Here is a 23461-nt window from a genome sequence, read left to right as displayed (position 1 = left end):
GCTTGTTTGAACAGCCAATCAAATCTGCTGCTGACAACTTACCTCCTACTGTTCTGAGAATCACTGGAAACTATTACGTCAAGTCCTCCGTCTCTGTACAGCTAGATTTTCAGGGGCATAGGGAGAGGACGGTCTCAAGAAGACAATACAGACACAATGATGGCACCACTCTGTGCCCTTCTTGTGTTTTTCAGCAAACTGTGTAAGTGTATAAGTGTTCTTAACTTATTTATACAGCGATTAATGTTTTTTTCTCCCATTGTCAGTGAAGTTGAAATATTGCTTTCTGTTGGATTCCAGGTGGTCTGCTTGGGCAGAGTGTAGTTCAGCCCAACGCACTGGTGACAGCTCAGCTTGGAGACACCGTGACTCTCCCGTGTTTCTATCCTGACGGTGAAGTGAAATATGTCGGCTGGTTAAAGCAACCGCTTGGACAGAAGCCTCAGCTTGTAGCAATGATATTGAACTATCAATCAGAGGCTGAATTTTTCAATCATTTTAAAAACAGCACACACCTGAGTGCTAAGACAGCGAAGGGGATCTTTAACCTGACTGTCTCGCAAGCAGAGAAGTCGGATTCAGCCACATACTACTGCACTTTTACATTATTCAGAGAGATCATCTATGGAGATGGAACTACTTTGATTGTGACGGGTAAATATGAAATGTAGTTCATGAGTTACATTTGTTTTTTCATGTACAAGTTTTCAACAATTTACTTTCACACTGACACATTACCAGTGGAATCATATAGAACTGATGCATATGTATATAGACATCTATGAAATCTCCTGATCAATATTTTATTATAAATAACTTTAAATTCCTTTTAAATTTAAATTACCCTAAGAAAGGAAATATTTTTTGGGGTGTCATTCAAACTCTGCTTTGTGTGTCCTTGGGTTGTGTAAGTGTTAAGAAATTGAGATATACAGTATTATGGTATTATGGTTTGTTACTACTTATACTGTGTGTTAAGCCAAACATGTTAATTTGCATAATTCATTTTCTAAAGTCATTGATTATTGGTTATTTTTACATTACATTAGATTTATGGCATTTAGCAGATGCTCTTATCCAGAGCGACGTATAACAAAGTGCATACCCATTAACCAGGGATAAGCGCGCTGAAAGACCCTAGAGGGAAGTGCAATTTCAACTGCTACCTGTACAACAAGGATAAGGACCAGGGCCTATTTGATTTTCTCTTTTGTTTATTTATTTATTAATTTATTTTTTAAAACAAACAAAACAAAGCAAAAGTGACCTAACTTAACTAGCCTAACACTGCTTACCTAGCCAAACTAAAAATTCCAATACACAAAAAAATAAATCACAGAAAGACAACAATTAAGGTTCACAGGGAGGTAGGGAGAGACGGGGAGAGGTGCTGCTTGAAGAGGTGCATCTTCAGTTTGCGCTTGAAGGTGGGGAGAGATTCTACAGTTCTGACCTCAACGGGGAGTTCGTTCGTATTTGGGAAGGTTGAAGACCAGACAAGCTGCTGCATTCTGGATAAGTTGGAGGGGTCTGATGGCAGACGCTGGGAGGCCAGCCAAGAGGGAATTGCAGTAGTCCAGGCGGGACAGAACCATCGCTTGGACCAGGAGTTCGGGCGAGTAGGGGGTGATAAGGGGCAGATTCTTCGTATGTTGTATCGGAAGAACCTGCATGACCGGGTCACCGCCGCAATGTTCTCGGAGAGGGACAGTCTGCTGTCCATCACCACGCCGAGGTTCCTTGCACTGGGCGATGGCATCAGTGAGGTATCCCCTCGGGAAATGGAGAGATCCAGATGGGGAGAGGTATTAGCAGGGATGAATATCATTTCAGTCTTGCCTGGGTTGAACTTTAGATGGTGGTTGTCCATCCAGCTCTGGATATCACTCAGGCAAGCAGAGATACGGGCTGAAACCTGTGTATCAGATGATGATAGATATTTACATTACTATCACCTTCCTGTCAGCTTCAACCAGTCTGGCCCTTCTCCTCTGACTTCACTCATAAAAAACACATTTCTGCCAGCAGAACTGCTACTCAGTGGAAGTTTTTTGTTTTTCACACCATTCTCTACAAATTATAGAGACATGCGTGAAGATCCCAAGAGATACTCAAACCACCCTGTCTGGCACCAACAATCATTCCACGGACAGAGTCACTCAGATCAAATTTCTTTCCCATTTGGTCTGAAAAAGAACTGAACCTCTTGACCACATCTGCATACTTTTATGCATTTAGTATGATTGGCTGATTAAATATTTGCATTTACAATCTGGGGTACAGGTCTACCTAATTAAGCGGAAACTGAATGTATAATGATAGAATCCAAGCACATATCTATTCATAATTTTAATTATGAAACATATTTCTTCAGGGCCAGAGTCCCAGAGCAGGACAGTAGTGCTGCAGCAGCCCGAGTCTGAGTCAGTGCAGCCAGGAGACTCTGTGACTCTGCAGTGTACAGTACACACTGAGACCTGTGCAGGAGAACACAGTGTGCACTGGTTCAGACCGGGCTCAGGAGAGTCCCCTCCAGGAATCATTCACACCCATGGACACAGGAGTGATGAGTGCCAGAGGAGCTCTGGGACAGTGTCTCCCACACAGAGCTGTGTCTACAACTTCCCCAAGAGGATCCTCAGCCTCTCTGATGCTGGGACTTACTACTGTGCTGTGGCCACCTGTGGGGAGATCCTGTTTGGGAACGGGACCAAGCTGGACTTTAAGGGTAGGAACAAAACAGGCACAATAAATTTTGCTTTTAAAAGACATTGAAGACAAAGGAGTTATTGTGCATCTACTGTACATTACAATGTTCACTTACGGACATTCTAATCACGTATTTGTGATCTCCAATCTTGAAAGGTTAATGAAGAATTCTAAAATAGAATTTTGCTTCTAAAGTTTCAGGAAATGAAGCGTTCCTTTATTGCTTGGCGGGAGCTTTGGCGTTGAGTGTGATCCTACATATTGTCCTCGCTCTGAGAAGGAGAAAAAGCAATGTGAACTCCAAAGGTAAGAGACAAATTATCAATGTGTGGTATATGTCATGGGAATTACAAAAAAATTACCTAAAATCGCTTTTGAGCAAAAGGCACTAAAAGAGAGTGCAGAGTAAGCAGAATTTTCTGCCATCCAAAGAACTTAACATATTTTTCAACAGATATGTTCTCTCCATTGAAGCTGAGCCCTATTCCCTGGCGATTATACTATAATGTTAGTATATGTTCTCCCTATAAGTATTGTACTCATTGGGGCAGCAATGTGATGATTATGATGTAATACATGAAAAACTACCACTACCACCACTGCTATGAATAATAATAATAATAATAATAATAATAATAATAATAATAATAATAATAATAACAACAACAATAATAATACAAGTACTAATAATAATAATGAAAAGAAGAAGAACATCTTTCTTATTTTATTATATACTCTTACACTGCATGCATCAGACAACCTGCAGTGGTTTACATTTGTATTTCACTCAAACAGGGGCTGTATCAAACAATCCACTGTTTAAAGAAGACTTGTCCAGCAAAAAGGTACACATATTACGTTTTTAAGAATCCAAGCCAATTTCTGTGTTGAATTTCCTGGTAAAATGATCATCGGAATGAGGACTAGCCGTATGTGTTGTCTCATGCGTTTCCTTTTAGCATCAAGATGAAGCGATGAATTACGCTGCTTTGACTTTCACCACCAAGAAACCCAAAGTGAGGAGGAAGAAGAGGGAGGAAGAGAGAGAAACTGTTTATTCAGATATGAGTTTTAAAGACCACGACTGAAGCTTTCCATAAGATTTCATCTTCGTCACAGGAATGATCATAATTCATTGAACATTTCTCATTGGCATTGGTGAGCATTGTAATATGTAACTGACATACTGTATGGAACTAAGAGCCTCTTGGATCAGTACTTGTACTTAAATTTAAGCAGTTTTTTTAATAAACAAAGTAAAACTTTCAAAAGATGTGGTGCGCTTGTACCCTTGACAAGGCTCTTCATCTGAATGACTTCAGTGTATACTATCTAATATGAAACTGTCCCTCGCGGTAAAATACCCACCCTGCCAAACGCCTTTAATGTGATGTTAAACAGAGATGGAAAAGTGAAACATTAGAACTACAAAACAAGGTCAGACTGCAAATGTGTCATCAGTGATTCACTGATTAGAAAGGATCATAGTGTTTTGGAATGTAGTTTTTGAGGTTTGGAAAGAGTCGGTGATAAAAATACATTCTGTTCTAGAGCCATTTATTTTAGGGTTAATAGGCCTAGTTTCTGCTGGGGACAGTAGTGTCATTTCCCAACTCTTTATGAAAGGTCAAATTCTGCCCTGACCTCTTTTTATATAATATCATAGACATCACATACAGCGGTGGTCAAAAGTTGTGCCACCCTGCTCCAATTTCATGTCTTGTTGATTTTATGAGTGAAAAGAAGTCTCATTCTTGCGTAAATACTACACCAAGTCACCCAGCAGAGGATAGCCCGGTTCCTCCTGAGATTTCTCTAGCTACTGTTTGGGTGTTTTTCTTCCTACTGGGGGGTTCAGATCAGGGTTTTGACAAATTTTATTTTCTGTTTTCCACGGTAAAGCATCATTGTGACAATGTCTCTGTAAATATGCTCTATAAAAATACATATCTCTGTTGCTGTAATGCACAATTGCTTTTCATGTGGAATATTTTGTTAATGCTTGTATGCTTTGCCAATCCCAGAGTCAGGATATTTAAATATGAAACTTTCCTTTCACAATCCGTCTTACTGTATTGTATTGCATATGTTTTAAATGGTAAATATCTGAATTTATATGGCGCTTTTATCCAAAGCGTTTTACAATTGATGTCGCTCATTCACTAATGGTGATAGACTGCCATGAAATGTGTCTATCAACTCGTCAGGTTAGGTGTCCTGCTCTGCTCTTCGACACACCGAGGGCGAGGGATTGAACCGGTAACCCTCCAACTGTCCTTTGACTGTTACAGTACATGTGGAAGATTACTAGTATAACACTGCTGTAGTAGCCATCACACATAAATAAGATGGTAAACATTCAATTGCATGTTATTTTAGCATTAATATATTTCTACATGTTTTTCAAGCGTACTCTTGATTGAATTTGATACATTACATAACAGCTTCAAAAATGCTTCAAACAAGCACCAGCACAAGCAGTTATAAGAGACTATGCTATCAAGAAAGAGTGTGTCAGCCATTGGGGTAAGTTTGTAGGCAACAATTAACTTGTTTCTAAAAAGCTCATAGAAACTGATAGAAATCTTTTACACACGGCTCTCTTTTTCATCAGTAGTACAATGCGTTTGTCTGTTTCAGACTGTTCTGTTGTGGTGACAGGGGAGGTTCACTTATTTTCCACCCACAGCCTTATATATTCAGCTTTACTCAGACCAGAGCTACACAGGAAGACTGACCTGCATTACAGAGCTGTGTTCACACCTCCCTCTCTCAGCACTGAAACCACACTGGCACTCCCCCCTCATGCCTCAGACTACCTTTCCATTTTTCAACTGTCTAGAAAAGAGTTGCTTTCAAACACTGCACAAACATTTCAAAATAACAATATAAAAAATCTGTCCCTAAGTTTACATTACATTAACGGCATTTGGCAGATGTTCTTATCCAGAGCGATGTACAGTTGATTAGACTATGCAGGAGACAATCCTTCCCTGGAGCAATGCAGGGTGAAGGGCCTTGCTCAAAGGCCCAATGGCTGTGCAGGTCATATTGCGGCTACACCACAGACCATGCGTGTCCCAGTCATGTGCCTTCAGCTCTACGCTACAGGCCGTTTACAAATATAGTCCCAGAATTGCTGTGACAAAAGGTCAGCATTTCTCTCTGGAATTAAAGAGGACATTTCACATTTCTATTCTATAATCTATTCTATATTCATCATTTGCTTCTTAGTTGCCTTTTGATACACTGCATGGCCATCATGATCCTCTTTTAAAATGTGTGCTGTTCAGAGTTTCACCAGTAGAGAGCAGCACAGCATACTGAATGTATTACGTACAGTAGTTATTACAGTAGTAGTCTCTTCCTAGTTTTAGTCTCTAAAATCCCCCCCCCCCACAAAAAAAAAAAAATGTTCACAGAAAGCAGTGATGAAGGTTTTTGAAAAGGGATTTTCATGTACAACAGTCAGAGTTTTCAGAGAATGGTGCGAAAAACAAAAAAACCTCCAATGAGTAGCAGTTCTGTAGGCAAAAACCCATTGTTAATGAGAGATGTTGGAGGAGAAGGGCCAGACTGGTCAAAGCTGACAGGAAGGTGACAGTACTGCAAAAAACCACACATTACAACACCGGTATGCAGAAGAGCATCTCTGAACACACAATGCGTCAAACCTCTAAGTGGATAGGCTGCAGTAGCAGAAGACCAATAAATCTAAAAAATTAAGTCTAATAAATGCCTAATGAAGTGCTCAGTGAGTGTTCCACTTTTACTTGGAATGAGCATCCAAGAAGGCAGAGGGGCTTATATTTCATTTGCGCCAAAACTTATTTACTCAGCCTGGGGTTTGGCAGGATGTGCCCTCATGACTTCTCATCAAAGACATCTAGACAAACACGCAAACATACAGCAGACGTGAAAAAAAAACCCACTGGAAGAAACACATGCACAGAAACACACACACATATATACAAAGGAACATAGATGGACACACACATACACACAGTCACACACACTCACTCACAGTCACACAGACATGCATATGCAGGCACATCGATGCACACACACACACACACACACACACACACACAAATACAGACAGGCACATCGATGAACACACACACACACACACACACACACACCAATACACACAGGCACACAGGCACACAGGGACATCGATGCACGTGCACACAGCAACAGTAACAAACACACGCACACACACACACACAAACACACACACTGTGATGCTTCTCCTACTCTGTCTGCTGGGTTCTGCTGGGTTCTGCAGTTTGTTTGTCAGTTTCTTTCAGGAAGCCGGTGTTGGGGTTGCAAGGGTCTTTAGCTGAGGTGGCAAACCTGGGCAAGCCTGGCCCTGCATATACAGCGGGGTGTAAATATTTGGGCACCACTGGTTTAATGTCCGATACAATTAATCTGTATGTGAGGGGAAGCAAACCTGATCTGTAAATCTGTACTGAGACCTTTCTTTTTTTAAACAACATTGCTTTTTCTTTAAATTGTTTACGGTTTATAATTGATGAAAAAGGAAAAGGGCCCTGAGCAAAAGGTTGGGGATCCTTTTGGATTATTCCTTGTTACTTTTAAAAAAGATGATTACTAAGGCCCAGACCAGGTGATTTACTTGTTAGGGCTTCAATGAGTTTAGTGCATATAACTCCGGGGCTGAACTTTTTAATCTGAAGTAATTCTAGAGGCTAATGTTCAAAGGTCAGTACAGACACTGATGTGGAAGAGAGGGTGGATATTCCAGCCAGATATTTCTGAGCTAGAGCTGTTCTGCCAGGATAATTGAAAGACTCCTAGCTGTCTACAAGAAGTGTTTGCAAGCTGTTATATTTGGAGTACTAACTGAGAGGGTTCCCAAACTTTGCTTACTTCATTTTATTTCTTCTTTTTTTTATATGTAAAAATTTAAATAAAAAGCCACTTGCTTTAGATTTTGAAGAAATGTGTCATGTTTAACTTTGTACCACTTGGAGGTCAGGTTCGCTTCGATTCACCAAGATATTAATTGCAAGGCTTTTTTACCAAGGATGCCCAAATTTTTGTATATGACTGTAATGTGGCCAGTAGTGGGCTCAACTGGTTTTGTTTAATGAATTATGATCATCTGATGAGAGGAAAGCTGGGCTCAAGCACCACCAACATTTACAGGAGCACCAACTTGGGAAATGCAATGGCAGCCATTTTGCACCAGAATGCTCACCACACGTCAGCTAAGGTGGAGAGGAGAGAACAATATTTATTTGTTGCCAATTAAATCAGGGGATGATTAGGTGGCAGGCTGAGAGAGCCAGGTTGGAAATTTACTCAACACTTGCTCTTTGCTCTTTGTCAGGGACCTCTGTGAGTCAGGACTTATCTGAAAGACGGCATCTCCTAGAGCATAGTGTCCCCATCGCTACACAGGGGCATTTGTTTGACCAGAGAGAAGAATGCCTCCTACTGGCCCCAACACCACTTCCACCAGAAACTTAGTTTTCCCAGGAGATCTTTTTGAGTTTGAGTTTGTTCTCTTTTTCGCATACAGACACCTACACACACCTACACACACAGTTGCTATGCAGGGCTCTGTCTGATCAGCTGAGCCGTCTGAGGAAGGCCAGCTTTGCTGGTGGATGTGGAGCCACTGGTTCAGTGAAAGACTGACCTAACCGTCTTTTGGTTAAAATACTAAACTAAATGCTGTTCTTGTCCTCTGAATTGATCTTCTTCTAATGAAGTTGTTACGGTACATTTTCAGTAAGAAAAAAGGCACTCAAAACCAATCGCGGATTCATAAATGGCAAAACAGGTAGATTTAGTTTCAAGGTTATACAGCCTGAGTTCAATAGCCAGCAAACAGAAGTAACACAGACAAGGCAGTGAAGGCGACAGGCGCTGGTCAGAAACTGGGAAGACAGGGCACTGCAGAACAGACAGAACAAGGTCCAGAGCCAGCGAGAGTTGAAACCAAGAAGTCAGTCCAATGGGGCAGGAACGGGGAAAGAGCGGGAAGGAGGAAAGGAGGCTGACTGCTGGAGAGAGGAGGGGTAAGGAACCGGGAACACAGGAGCAGGACACAGGAACACAGGAACAAGTAAGCCGTGCACAGGAACAGCTAAGTCGTGACACAGGAAACAGGAAACAGGAGAACCCGCTGGAGCATATGGCAAGCAGGAAGCAGGGCACATAACAATCTGGCAGGGAACAGAAGGAAAGAGACAGACTATATACACACGTAACGAGACACAATGGGAACTTTTACTTAGTTATTTTTATTTGCTAACCCAAAAAGCACGGTTCATGCTCAACACTTGCAGAACAGACAAGGAGCATGTTTTTTAGGCATTCAACTTGAGAGCGCGCCAAATGCACAGGGTGGTGCTATTTAACCTGGCACGCTCAGCCAATCCTTATCCAAGGGCAAAGGTTATCCAATCATTAATTAATACATATTTTCTGTTGCCTACAGTATATAACACATTACATTGTCTGAGTTAATTCCCAAACCCTGATACTTTAGGCAGGAACAAAATGGAGTCAGTGGAATGTCCTGGCAGGGGTCACGTAACACGGATTGAAATGCAGTTTCCAATGTTACATTACATTATGTGGCATTTAGCAGACGCTCTTATCCAGAGCGACGTACAACAAAGTGCAAATCAATCACAAGAACAAGTGCAAAAGTAGACCTGAGAGGACAGTACATTTTCGAGTCCTAGTGTAAACATACAGAAATTCAGAACCCTTGAAGAGTACAATCAACATTCAAACTAGCATACCACTGTTGGCAGCTAGAATACAACAACAGCCAATAAAAACAACAATACAATACAAGTAACGATATCTATACATAAGTGTCATTACGGTCTAAATGTGTGTTTATACTCTATGTACTGTAAAATATTTCACACTTCATGCAGATTTCAGCATGTTTACAATACGTAATAAACAAATGTATTACTGTTAATAGACCCCGATTAACCAGAATGGTCTGTTATGAACAAATTCTCCTTTACCTCACTGGTTTTTGTTTTTTTTGCCTGTTGCACTGAGAGGGTTTTTTTGTGGATCTTCATCACATAGTAATCTGTTTGAACAGCCAATAAAAACTGCCCCTGACTTGTGACCTCCTACTGGAAAATGATCAGCTCAAGTCCTCCTACTCTGTACACTTTGAGTTTACAGTGCAGGGTACAACAGGGTCTCAACCAAAGGAGAGACTCAAGGACAGAAGAGCTCAGATACAGCGATGGCAGCCCTCTGTGTTATTCTTGTGTTTTTCAGCAAAGTGTGTAAGTTTATTACTATTATTACCTTATCAGCCAGTTCCTTAGTATTTTCATTACCAGTGAAGTTGAAATATTGCTTTCTGTGTTTCAGATGGCCATCTTGGAAGCATAGTTCAACCTAACGCACTGGTGACAGCTCAGCTTGGAGACACCGTGACTCTCCCATGTTTATTATATCTTGAGAAAGCACCGCCAAATTTCAGCTGGATGAAACAATCTATTGGACAGAAGCCTCAGATATTAGCAAGGACATGGAACTATCAAACAGAAGCTACATTTTTCAATGAGTTTGAAAACAGTAAACGTCTTAGTGCTCAGATAGCAAATGAGACCTTTAACCTGACTGTCTCACATGTAGAGCTGTCAGATTCAGCCACATACTACTGCGCTATTACACGCTTCAGAGAGATGAGCATTGGAGATGGAACTACTTTAATGGTGCTGGGTAAATATGAAACTTAATTCCTTTTTCCAAAGCCTATTGTAATTGTAAATCGTCATTCTATAGCAGGGGTAACCAAACCATCTTTCTGATGCAACCATTACACACCCCACACGTAAAAGCTATTGGTACATTTATTTGAAGAAAGCCACAGAAAAAAAGAAGAATTTATTAAATTCATTAAACAAAAGCGCTCAAGAAAAATAAAATGGTGACAGAAATGTAATGAAAAATGCACCGCTTCAACTTTAAATGTGACACTCAAATGTTTTACCGCATACAGGTATATCACAGTTTTAGTGATATTTCACTGAAAAGCAGATCTTTCATTTGTTATTTGCACAACGGTGGTGACTGAAAATGATTGGGTACACTATTTTATCATGTTTTTAACGCTCCCATTCTGTTAAACCATCAATATATGCTCAGCCTAAGTACAAAATAGCAGTACCTGTGCTTTTTCCGCCAAAATAAAAAAGAAAGTTATTATATAGAAAAGAAAGTTATTATATAGATTGTTAAAGACTGAATGCAACATAAAAATAGAACCCATTACCAATTTCAAGCCTGTAGGATCATTCGATCATTTACATTATGTTAATAACTATAGAAAACAAAACCAAGCCATTGTCATTGCCAAATAACTAAAATCTTGTAGCTTTTACATTTTTTAACAATTAAAAAAGCAGGTACTAGCTTCACTGTATCTTGGTGATCTTTTTCCTAGAGATATTAACTGTTTCTGCTATGATGGAAAACATGATTGACAAACTATCAACTAAAATACAATAGTTGTGCAGTTAACAACCTTAGTACATAGTGGTGTTTTTTTATTTTTTATATTATAATTTATAGTGTCCAATGGACAATATAGTGCTGGATTTTCACTGAGACAAAATGCATTTGCTGATGCTTAACTAGTGGTAAAGAGAGGGGCAACAGCCTTATCTTACAGTTATCGCTCACCTCTTCGGCATCTTCTACTCCTCCACTTGTAAGCACCCCCTCAACCGTCAGTTGCTTTACAGTTTTAACCTTTCATGTTTTTTGGGTCTAAGATTCTGAGATTATAGACTGGGGGCTGTTCCATCACTGGTGTAACTCTAGTTTTTAGCTTTAAATTTGAGCGGTAATCTGTTGTAAAATTGAAGCAGTCGACACAAATGGAAGAACTCTCCTTTTGGCTGGCATGGTAAAGAATGCACACTCATCTAATCTTGCTTAATTACACATTATATTGACAAAATGTATTGATAAGAGATTTATAATTTAATAATAAAAATAATTGACACTGATAATTGCATTGATCCTGTACCCATAGACAAATAATTCTTATGGGAACAACAAAAAATGCAATTAACAGTATAGATGTGAAAATGAAAAACAGGCCTTAGTACATCTTAACCTGTATAACCTGAAATACTACAAGTCATATCTATATAGAAACCTACAGAACAGCCCCCAAGGGGCAACTTGTATTGATTGTAATGAGTGCTAACTTTTGACAGGGCCAGAGTCCCAGAGCAGGACAGTAGTGCTGCAGCAGCCCGAGTCTGAGTCAGTGCAGCCAGGAGACTCTGTGACTCTGCAGTGTACAGTACACACTGAGACCTGTGCAGGAGAACACAGTGTGCACTGGTTCAGACCGGGCTCAGGAGAGTCCCCTCCAGGAATCATTCACACCCATGGACACAGGAGTGATGAGTGCCAGAGGAGCTCTGGGACTGTGTCTCCCACACAGAGCTGTGTCTACAACTTCCCCAAGAGGAACCTCAGCCTCTCTGATGCTGGGACTTACTACTGTGCTGTGGCCACCTGTGGGGAGATCCTGTTTGGGAACGGGACCAAGCTGGACTTTAAGGGTAGGAACAACACAGTCACATTGTGAAACCTTGTTTTTGTGCATTTTTTTGTCATACTAAATTTTGCTACTAAAATATCAGGAAATGATGTCCTCCCGCTTTATTGCTTGGCGGGAGCTTTGGCGTTGAGTGTGATCCTAAACATCATCCTCGCTCTGAGCAAGAGAAAAAACAGTGAGAACTGCAAAGGTAAGAGACCAATTCATCAATGTGTGGTATAAGTCAATGGATGTAAAAAAAAAAGAAACTTATTTACAATTTTTTTGTAAAATGAAATCAGACTAGTCTGACACCTACAAGATCATAAAAATACTCAACATCTTAAAGCATCCCTGCACAGCTGTAAAATGACATCGCAAAAAGTTACTTTTAGGTTGGTGCAACTTATGTACACTGATTACATTTACATTTTAGTCATTTAGCAGATGCTTTTAATCCAAAGCAACTTAAAGTTAAAAACATCAAATCATGAGTGCAAAATTGTATTTATTCATTTTTTAATGGTAAATGGTTGGTATTGATATAGCACCTTCATCCAAAGTGCTGTACAATTGATGTTTCTCATTCACCCGTTCAAACACATACTAACACACCAACGGCAATTGGCTGCCATGCAACTTGTAGCAACTTGCCTTCCTGCCGTGGTGAATATAATTAGCTGTATGAATAACTACCACCACTACTGAAACGACTACTATGAATAATAATTAAAAAAAATATTAATGATAATAATCAAGCAGAAGAAGAAAAATAACTGCTTTCTTATTTGAATATACACCATAAAAAGACACTTCAAATTATTTTAATGAACCTTCAGTGGTTTCTTTCTTATCTTCCTCAAACAGGGGCTGCCTCAAGCCAAGTGTCCAGAACAGACTTGAAGAGTAAACAGGTATACATGCTGTATTATGTTGTGAAATTATTAAAAAAAAAACTAAAATATACAATTCCTGTGGTGAATATTACATGATAATCAGAAGGAGGAATAATCATAATATATGCGCTGTGTCATGCGTTTGCTTTTAGCATCAAGATGAAGCGATGAATTACACTGCTTTGACTTTCACCAAAAAGAAACCCAAAGTGAGGAGGAAGAAGAGGGAGGAAGAGAGAGAAACGGTTTATTCAGGTGTGAGATTTAAAGTCCACGAGTGAAGCTTTCCATCAAAATTAATCTTTGTCACAAGAATGATCACAATTTATCAAACCTGTCCTCCTTCGCATTGGTGCAGATTACAGTATATGTAAACTGTAAATTTGCCCAAAAGAACTAAGAGTCTCTTGGAGCGGTGCTTATTCTTAAATGCTTTTTCAAATAAACAAATGAAAACTTCAAAAATTTTACACTGATGTGCTTGCATTTTAACCCTAGTGCAGTCTTACGATTAGGGTCAAAAATGGCCCACTTTCACTCAACCCCTCAACCCCAAATGTATTTTGCATGAAGAAACAATCTGTCACTCATCACAAAATTTGTCATCAAATTTAAAGTTGAAAAAAGAACAGTTAGGGAGTTTTCTCTGCTATTAAACAGAGTGGTTGGTCATTTTTCACCCTGAAGACAACACAAGGTTTAAATGTCGTTCAATGTTGCTAAATCTTACACAGTTTAGGGCGGCCGTGTATTGCAGTGGTTAGGGAAGAGGAGGTTACTGTCATTCAGGTCATGTACTGCGTTTGTACCTTTGAGAAGGCTGGTAAGTTGAGTGACTTCAGTGTATATTTAATATGAAACTGTACACATGTAGAATTGTGTAAGTCATTCTGTGTAAAAGAGCCTACTAAATGCCAATAATGTGATATTAAACAGAGATGGAAAAGTGAAACATTAGGACTACAAAACAAGATCAGACTTCTAATGTGTCATCAGTGATTCACTGAGTAGAAATGATCATAGCATTTTTGGAATGTCGTTTTTGAGGTTTGGAAAGAGTCAGTGATAAAAATACATTATGTTCTAGAGCCATTTATTTTAGGGTTAATAAGCCTAGTTTCTGCTGGGGACAGTAGTGTCATTTCCCAACTCTTTATGAAATGGAAAATTCTGTCCTGACCTCTTTTCATATAATATCATAGACCAGAAATACAGTGGTGTCCAAAAGTTTCGGCACCCAGGTCAATTGCATCTCTTGCTGATTTTATGAGTGAAAAGTAGTTTAATTCTAGTTTAACTATTACCTAGCAGAGGGCAGCTGAGAGTTTTTTCTTGTTACTATTTGAGTGTTTTTATTCAGGCTAGGCAGGTTTTTGTTGGTGTGTGTGTGGGGGGGGACTCCTTTTCCTGCTCCACTGCAAAGCATCTTTACTGGCATTTGGCAGACGCGACGTACAGTTAATTAGACTAAGCAGGAGACAATCCTCCCCTGGAGCAATGTACAAGGGCCCAACGGCTGTGTGGATCTTATTGTGGCTATACCGGGATTAGAACCACCAACCTTGCGTGTGCCAGTCATTTACCTTAACCACTATGCTACAGGCCACCCGTGAAAATGCCTCTATAAAATGCTCTATGTAAATAAAAAGTGATATGTTTCTACGAAGTTTAATGCTGAATTATTTGTTATGGTAAATATTGTTCATGCTTTTTTCTTTGATATTTCCATAGATCAGACAGTCAGGGTATATTCATAATTCCTATCACAATCCACCTTACTGTATAAATACTGTCATTTGAAGTTTTACAGGGATTGTGTGTTACTCCACATACAGCAGAGAGGCATGTGGAGATAATGTATCTTTGCACATCCACACCAGCGGTGCGTCTGGCATACAGTACAAAATCTGCCACTTCTAAGCCAGGGTCACTGTGAATCTGTGTCCTCTTCTGCATGTTTTACTGAACATGCTTTCTGAAGACAAGGCCTCCTGCAGCCAGAGCCCTCTCTGTACCTTCAATAGCCAAAGCACTTCCTGTATGCACAGCAACAACTTTCTTGTGTTCTCAGTTATCGATGCTGCGCAGTGTGTTTTAGGAGAACTGGACGCATTTTCTGACTGAATGACTCAGTGGCAGATACCTTCCTGTGTTCACAATACAAGATTGTGAAAGAGTGTGTCTGCCATTGGGGTAACTTTGATTCCAGATGTGGGCGACACTTTTAAAAATAAACCCTGCTTCTAGCTACCTCATAGAAACTGCAACAAAATGTTTAAATTCACACATTAAAAAAAAAACTCTGACCTAAACCCCCATAAGTGCTAGTCTAGGGCACCAGTGGCAAGACTCCCTGGTGACAGAAGTTCATCCCAAGGAATGATTCTGGTTGCTTGGATGGATCCAGACTGAAGGGGGAGCCCATCCTCCTCAGTGCTTCTGCTGACTGTCTTCTCTTGACCTAAATTCAAATTATTTTCGGAAAATCTCCCAAAAAAGTATATTTTTATGGTTTTTAGGATGATCTGGAGAGAAAATCTCACTTTTTGACTAAATGCCACCCTAGAAAAATGGTGACAGTAAAAAAAGCAGGCAGTAAATGTCACATGGAGATACCTATTGCTGATACACTGCCTGTGCAGAGATCAAGTGTACTCTTGATTGAATTTGATACATGGAAGCATAACAACATTCTTCAAACAAGCACCAGCACAGGCAGTTATAAGAGACTATGCTATCAAGAAAGAGTGTGTCAGCAATTGGGGTAAGTTTGTAGGCAAAAATGAACTTGTTTCTAAAAAGCTCATAGAAACTGGCAGAAATGTTTTACACACAGCTCTCTTTTTCATCAGTAGCACAATGTGTTTGTCTGTTTCAGACTGTTCTGTTGTGGTGACAGGGGAGGTTCACTTATTTTCCACCCACAGCCTTATATATTCAGCTTTACTCAGACCAGAGCTACACAGGAAGACTGACCTGCAGTACAGAGCTGTGTTCACACCTCCCTCTCTCAGCACTGAAACCACACTGGCACTCCCCCCTCATGCATCAGACCACCTTTCCATTTTTCAACTGTCTAGAAAAGAGCGGCTTTAAAACACTGCACAAACAACTTTTCAAAATACAAATAATTAAAAATCTGTCCCTCCATAAATTGTGCTTAAATTCTAGTGACAAAAGATTGGTATTGCCCTCTATAATTAAAGAGGGCTTTTAACTTTAATTATTCATCATCATTCACGTTTTTCTTCTAAAATGTGTGCAATTCAGAATTTTACCAGTAGGGAGCAGAACAGCATACAAAGTAAAACTCTTCAGAATGACGCCATTTTGGTCTGATTATGCTGTTTTAGACATATGTTTTTAGCTTGTGTGCTTCCTTCATATTTCTGATATACTGCTTGCAATGATGAATATAATTTTCAAATAAAAAAACATTCTCAGTGCATTGTCAGTATTAATTATAGACTGTTTCTACCTTTATAACATCCTGAGACCTGTTTGATGGAAGAATGCTGGGCTCTGTGGTTTGGTCTCTCTGGCCATTGACTCAAAACAACCCTTGTGCTCCGCCATAGCATGCACCTCTCTCTATCTCTCATTCTCACTCTACTTTCTGCTCTCTCTCTCTCTCTCTCTCTCTCTCTCTCTCTCTCTCTCTCTCTCTCTCTCTCTCTCTCTCTCTCTCTCTCTCTCTCTCAGAATCCGCCCTCCCCACTAAAAACACACTGTTTCAAACTAACTTAGTCCTCCCTCCTGATCCCCATCCCCCCCCCCGGCCCTTTCCGATATCCCAATAAAATTGCACTTACAATGAATGTAACAATGATTGTTTAGAATTTATGAAGTTTTGAAGATTTCTGTTTCATTGGTTATGCCAATCATGTGGCAGCAACTAAATGCATAAAAGCATGCATTGAATGGTGCGAAAAACATCCAGTGAGCAGCAGTTCTGCGGGCTGAAACTTACACATTGTTAATGAGAGAGGTCAGTGGAGAAAGGCCAGAAAGGTCACCACACATTACAATAGTGGCATGCAGAAGAGCATCTCTGAATACACAACACATCATCACTCTAAGTGGACAGGCTACAGCAGCAGAAGACTTAAGTCTAAAAAATAAGTCTAAAATGCTGAATAAAGTGCCAGCTGTGTGAAGATTCAATCCCAGTGTCCATTCCAGAATTCATGAAATTTAAATGTAATTTCAATTGTACTAGGGTTGTAATAGGGTTGTCCTGACCCTAGTTTTAGAATTTGGAAAGAAGAACCTGCAGTCCTCTCCCAGTAAACCTAACTCATGACATCCTGCATGATCATCTATGGTGAATAGGATCAAAACTGTTATCAACATTACTGTGATCTACTCTGATTCAGAACTGCTAGAAAAGTCAGCCCTGGGCAACTGCAGCAGGATGTGAAATTAAATACCCCGGAAAACCTCACTTCCTGTTCCAGCAAAGTAGGTCTACTAGGGCCAACATGCTCTGCAAGGCCTTTTTTGTCCTTGGCCATCAACCGTGAGACAGAATCAATATTTCATGTCAAACTCTTTTTTTAAATCAGTAGGTTTTTCAAAGGCATCTGATTAAGGAGGTGCCAACAACACATATGGCTTCCTCCTCTTCCTTTCCACAGCAGGGAAATTCAGAACCACGGATAGTGCCTGCAGGACCAGGAGAAACTTCACCACCCTGCTCCTCAAGCCGGGACAGCCCACTTTCAGACACAAAAGCCAGGGATCACATGAGGTACCGAAACATGCGTTTGTCCCATTTAAACTCTTGTGTTCTTGGGAAAGAATGGGGTCCTTACCATTCACTCAAGACCCAGGAGCCCAAAGTGTACTTTCATACATGTCCAGTGTAGGTGATACAGGTGCAGCGCCACAAGGGCCCCTGGTTTGGGAGGGGCCATGAGCACCAGGGCCCCTGGTTTGGGAGGGCCTATGGGCACCGGGGCCCCTGGTTTGGGAGGGCCCATGGGCACTGGGGCTCATCTTAACTAGCTGCCTGCACTGTACATGTCACTGCTGAAGAAATTATGTTTAGGCTTCAGAACAAAGACGAAGTTAAACACGAGAAGATTGAGGATTGGTTCAACTAACTAACTTTACCAAGTATAGTAGCCCAACCCATGTCCCCCCTTTCATGCCAAAGCCCAGTCATGTGCCTTATGCAACCACATAAATCTCAGGTCATGACTAGGGTTGTGTTCCCAGGTCAAATGACACAGGTTTCCTCATTCATTGCTTTAGTGTGAAAGAGGTATTAGATAATACCAGTTTGCCTCCCAGAGAGGCAGTTCTTGAACTCAGTTTCAGAACTTGCCTCCCCCTCACAGACAGAGAAGTCTAACAGACTCATGGGCAAGACAACATGCTGGCTCTGCTTCCACCATGCAGCACACCTCTCTGTAGACCTTTCTACCACAACTGTTTCCACTTTTTACCTTTGTTGTAAAATTAAACTTTTTTTTTCACTACAACCGCACATACACACACACATACACACATATATACACACACACATATACACACACATACACAAACGTGCACACACACACACATGCACAAACATGCACACACACACACAGGCACACACACATGCACAAACGTGCACACATGCACACACACACATGCACAAATGTGCACACACACACACATATACACACACACATGCACAAACGTGCACACACACACACACATGCACAAACGTGCACACACACACACAAAAACACACATGCACAAACATGCACACACACACACACAAACACATGCACAAACGTGCACACACACACATGCACACACACATGCACAAACGTGTACACACTTACGCACAAATGTGCACACACACACGTATACACACATGCACAAACATGCACACATACATAGAGACACCCACAAACACGCACACATGCACAAATGTGCAAACACACATAAACACACATGCACAAACGTGCACACACATACACACACATGCATAAACATCCAAACAAACACACACAAACATAAACACATACACACACACACCAAACTTTCACACACATGTATTTACACATACACATCCACACATATACACACACAGGGACACACAGACACAAACATGAACAAACATATATTTATAGACACACACACACACACATAAACACACGCACAGAAACACACACATTTATTTATACACGCACAGACACACACACACACACACACACAAAGACACACACAAACATGCACACAAATATTACATTGCATTACATTACGTGGCATTTAGCAGACGCTCTTATCCAGAGCGACGTACAAAAAAGTGCAAATCAAACACAAGAACACGTGCAAAAGTGGACCAGAGAGGACAGTACAGTCCAAGTGTAAACATACAGAAATTCAGAACCCTTGAAGAGTATAATCAACTTTCAAACTAGCATACCACAGTTGGCAGCTAGAATACAACAATACAAAAGCCAATAAAAACAACAATACCTATACAAGTAACGATATCTATAGGTGTGGCGAGGGGGAGGCGCCAGAAGGCACGAAGTGGCAGAACGGAGGGGTGTTTTTGGTGTATAGGTCTTGATAAGGGATTGAATATATACATATATTTATAGACATACACACACACACACACACATATACACACACAGAGAAAAACACACATATATTTACACACACACACACACACACACACACACACATACATACACACACACAAACACACACACACACACACACATACACACAGGTTATGTCTGATCAGGGCTCATATGAGCTGTCTGAAGAAGCCCAGCTTTGGTGGATGTGGAGCTGTTGGTTCAGTGAAAGACACACTTCCCCCTCCTCTAATCCAGTCAAAATCTATGTGGAGCACAGGGAGACCACACTGGAGCTGATGGTGCCCTTTTTACAGTTAAAGGGCTGCACTTTTTCACCCAAAACATTACCTGTTTGAACAGCCAATAAAAACTGCCCCTGACTTGTGACCTCCTACTGGAAAATGATCAGTTGAAGTCCTCCTACTCTGTACACTTTGAGTTTTACAGTGCAGGGTACAACAGGGTCTCAACCAGAGGGGAGACTCAAGGACAGAAGAGCTCAGATACAGCGATGGCAGCCCTCTGTGTTATTCTTGTGTTTTTCAGCAAACTGTGTAAGTGTATACTTGTTTCTGACTTATTGACCAAAAACATTTTCCAATCATTTTAAGCAGTGTACGGAGAGTTCAGAGAGCATGGTGGGTGTTTTTTCTTTGTTTTTTTCCCCCATTGTCAGTGAAGTTGAAATATTGCTTTCTGTTGGATTCCAGGTGGTCTGCTTGGGCAGAGTGTAGTTCAGCCCAATGCTCTGGTGACAGCTCAGCTTGGAGACACCGTGACTCTCCCGTGTTTCTGTTCTGATATGGAAGGAGCGGCCACGATCAGATGGATAAAGCATCCACTTGGACAGAAGCCTCAGGATGTCGCAAAGATGGTGAACTATCAATCAGATGCTGTGTTTTTCAATGAGTTTAAAAACAGTACACGTCTCAGAGCTGAGAAAGCAAAGGGAACCTTTAACCTGACTGTCTCACATGTAGAGCCATCAGATTCAGCAACATACTACTGCGCTTTTATTCACCTCTTCAATGAGATTAGCTTTGGAAATGGAAGTACCTTAATGGTGACGGGTAAGTATGAAACATATTTTATTTTTCCATAGCCTAACTTGTTGAAATTGTAATTTGCCATTCTACATTATAAAATGAAGTTATGCTTCTTTTTTCCTATATTTAAGTATTGATTCAATTAATCTGATAAAAACACTTTGAAGTCCCTTGCCATAAAATAGATTTTTTCCAGTATGAACTGTTTATGGTGATGCTCTTGCCAATAGCAGTACTGCCATTTGCTGTACATCTTAAAGGCTAAGTGTATATACTCAGTGAGCACTTGACTAGACTTTTTTTTAGACTTAATACGTCTTCTGCTGGTGTAGCCTGTCCATTTGGAGGATTGACATGTTATCGTTCAGCAATAAATCCATGACACGTCACAATGAGAAAATATGAAGAAAAAAATATATATATATAAAATCTAGTCGAGGCCGGTCACATTTCCTGTTGGTTCTTCACATTCTTATTTGCTGCTGCATCAGCTGTATCCCATTGTTTCTTTGCACATGAAATCAATCACTAAAAATGCATTCACTGAAATTGCCCTAGTGATGAAGATGTTGAAGATTTGTGGGATTAATTATTGTCACTAGAATCGGATGACTGATTTTGTGATGTACATTGTATGATGATGTACCATGATGGTTTGCATCCTGTATATAACAAAGCAGCTTTAGAAAATTGTATAGCTTTTACATTTTTTGAATAAAAAAAGAAAGCATTCAAAACTGATTGTAGAAATTGAATTTCTTTCTTGTTTATCTTATTAAGTTTCAGTGTGTGCAGTGTGTCCCTGTCATCTTTTGTAGAGATATTAACCATTTCTGCTCTAGTGGAAAACATTGAAGCATTAAAAATTAATTGCTTCATTTTGTTATGTTTGCACGTGTAAAAACTGAACTAAAGTTAGGCTACTGTAGATACATATACTAATGAATAAACAGACACGGTTTCTTCTCCAACTCTCACTCTCCTTCTGGACATTACATATTTACTATGCATATTGCGTTCTCGCCACCTACTGGCGAGAACACAACACATTTGAATACAAATTTTTAAAAAATTTTAATACAATGGTTTTAGTTTCTAGTAAAGTAAAATTTCTAGTGCACAAACTGCATCTGAATCACACATATGTGCAAAAACATGCTGCACTTTATATTATAATCGGTGGAGTCATCTTCAGCTCTCTGTATAACCTCCAATAATACAAAGCCATACTGCATTTATATGTAAACCTTACACAGTGGAATGCAAAGGACAATTCTGTATTGAGTGTAATGAGTGCTAACTTTTGACAGGGCCAGAGTCCCAGAGCAGGACAGTAGTGCTGCAGCAGCCCGAGTCTGAGTCAGTGCAGCCAGGAGACTCTGTGACTCTGCAGTGTACAGTACACACTGAGACCTGTGCAGGAGAACACAGTGTGCACTGGTTCAGACCGGGCTCAGGAGAGTCCCCTCCAGGAATCATTCACACCCATGGACACAGGAGTGATGAGTGTCAGAGGAGCTCTGGGACTGTGTCTCCCACACAGAGCTGTGTCTACAACTTCCCCAAGAGGAACCTCAGCCTCTCTGATGCTGGGACTTACTACTGTGCTGTGGCCACCTGTGGGGAGATCCTGTTTGGGAACGAGACCAAGCTGGATGTTGAGAGTAAGCCTTAAATATTAATTAATTAATTCATTCATTATCCTAACCCGCTTATCCTGAACAGGGTTGCGGGGGGGCTGGAGCCTATCCCAGCATGTGGGAGGAAACCTGAGTACCCGGAGCAAACCCACGCAAACACGGAGAGAACATGCAAACTCCACACAGAGGCCCCGACCAACCGGGATTCGAACCCAGGACATCCTTGCTGTGAGGCGGCAGTGCTACCCACAGCACCATCCGTGCCGCGCAGCTTTAAATATACAGTATTTAAATACAGTATACAGTTTTTACAGTAATCCCACTTCAAAAAGTGCATATGCATTGGTTAATGCTATTTCACCCAGGAGGTGTGACCATCCTTTCCCGGCTGTCCATCTTGAGGACCGGGGTACTTTTTGGCGTTGTGACAATATTTGTCATCATCTCCCGTTTCAGAAGGCCAAGCTAAGATCAGAACGTAAGCTGCATACATACTTAAACAGTGTACAACTGCAGGCCCATGAACTGTTTTTAGTGCATACTGCATTGTATTACAAGGGGCTAACGCAGTAGGGTCAGGCTGTATGATATTCCTGTGTTCAACATTTGCCTTGGGGACCTCTGCACAGTAGTATTAAATCTGTTAAATCAACTCCATTGTCAGATTTTGACTTGATTTGAGTCACATTGAGTAATATTGACCCCATTTGCACACATTTTCACGCCTAACAATTACAAAAGTAAAATAATAAAACTAATAATAATAATAATAATAATAATTATAATTATAATAATAATAATACTCATCATCATCATTTCTCATTTAAAAAATCACTGCATTAATTGTTTTGTATTTTTACTTTTTATTTTACTCAAACAGGGGCTGCATCAAAACCTAAAAGAAAAAATTTCTCCGGTGAATATACTGTAATCATATGTGCTGAAATCATAAGTGCATCTCCTTTTAGCATCAAGATGAAGCCATGAATTACGCTGCTTTGACTTT

General features: G+C 40.4%; 1 protein-coding gene and 1 gene segment (V, D, J or C); both read left to right on the top strand.

The window, feature by feature from the left end:
* Positions 1–8698: 8698 nt before the first annotated feature.
* On the top strand, positions 8699–13345 carry LOC133119559 (uncharacterized). Its single transcript, XM_061230064.1, has 5 exons — positions 8699–8809; positions 10188–10449; positions 11955–12308; positions 12390–12497; positions 13335–13345. The coding sequence occupies exons 1-5, from the start codon at positions 8699–8701 to the stop codon at positions 13343–13345; spliced, it is 846 nt and encodes a 281-aa protein (XP_061086048.1).
* A 7372-nt stretch (positions 13346–20717) lies between these two features.
* Positions 20718–22852, top strand: LOC133119544 (Ig kappa chain V region K29-213-like). The segment is given in 2 exon segments: positions 20718–20839; positions 22126–22852. Coding segments are annotated over 2 exon segments (375 nt in total).
* Positions 22853–23461: the final 609 nt, after the last annotated feature.

Source organism: Conger conger, unplaced genomic scaffold (assembly GCF_963514075.1).
Source record: "Conger conger unplaced genomic scaffold, fConCon1.1 SCAFFOLD_66, whole genome shotgun sequence".
Taxonomy (NCBI): domain Eukaryota; kingdom Metazoa; phylum Chordata; class Actinopteri; order Anguilliformes; family Congridae; genus Conger; species Conger conger.
Note: the sequence above shows the minus strand (reverse complement) of the source record. Positions and strands in the feature narration are given on the sequence as shown.

Excerpts from the sequence above, each read along its gene's own strand:
- LOC133119559 (XM_061230064.1), top strand. The coding sequence starts at position 8,699 with ATGGGGCAGGAACGGGGAAAGAGCGGGAAGGAGGAAAGGAGGCTGACT. Across the intron at positions 8,810-10,187 it reads ACACAGGAACACAGGAACAA|AAAGCACCGCCAAATTTCAG; the intron begins GTAAGCCGTGCA and ends TTATATCTTGAG. Across the intron at positions 10,450-11,954 it reads AACTACTTTAATGGTGCTGG|GGCCAGAGTCCCAGAGCAGG; the intron begins GTAAATATGAAA and ends AACTTTTGACAG.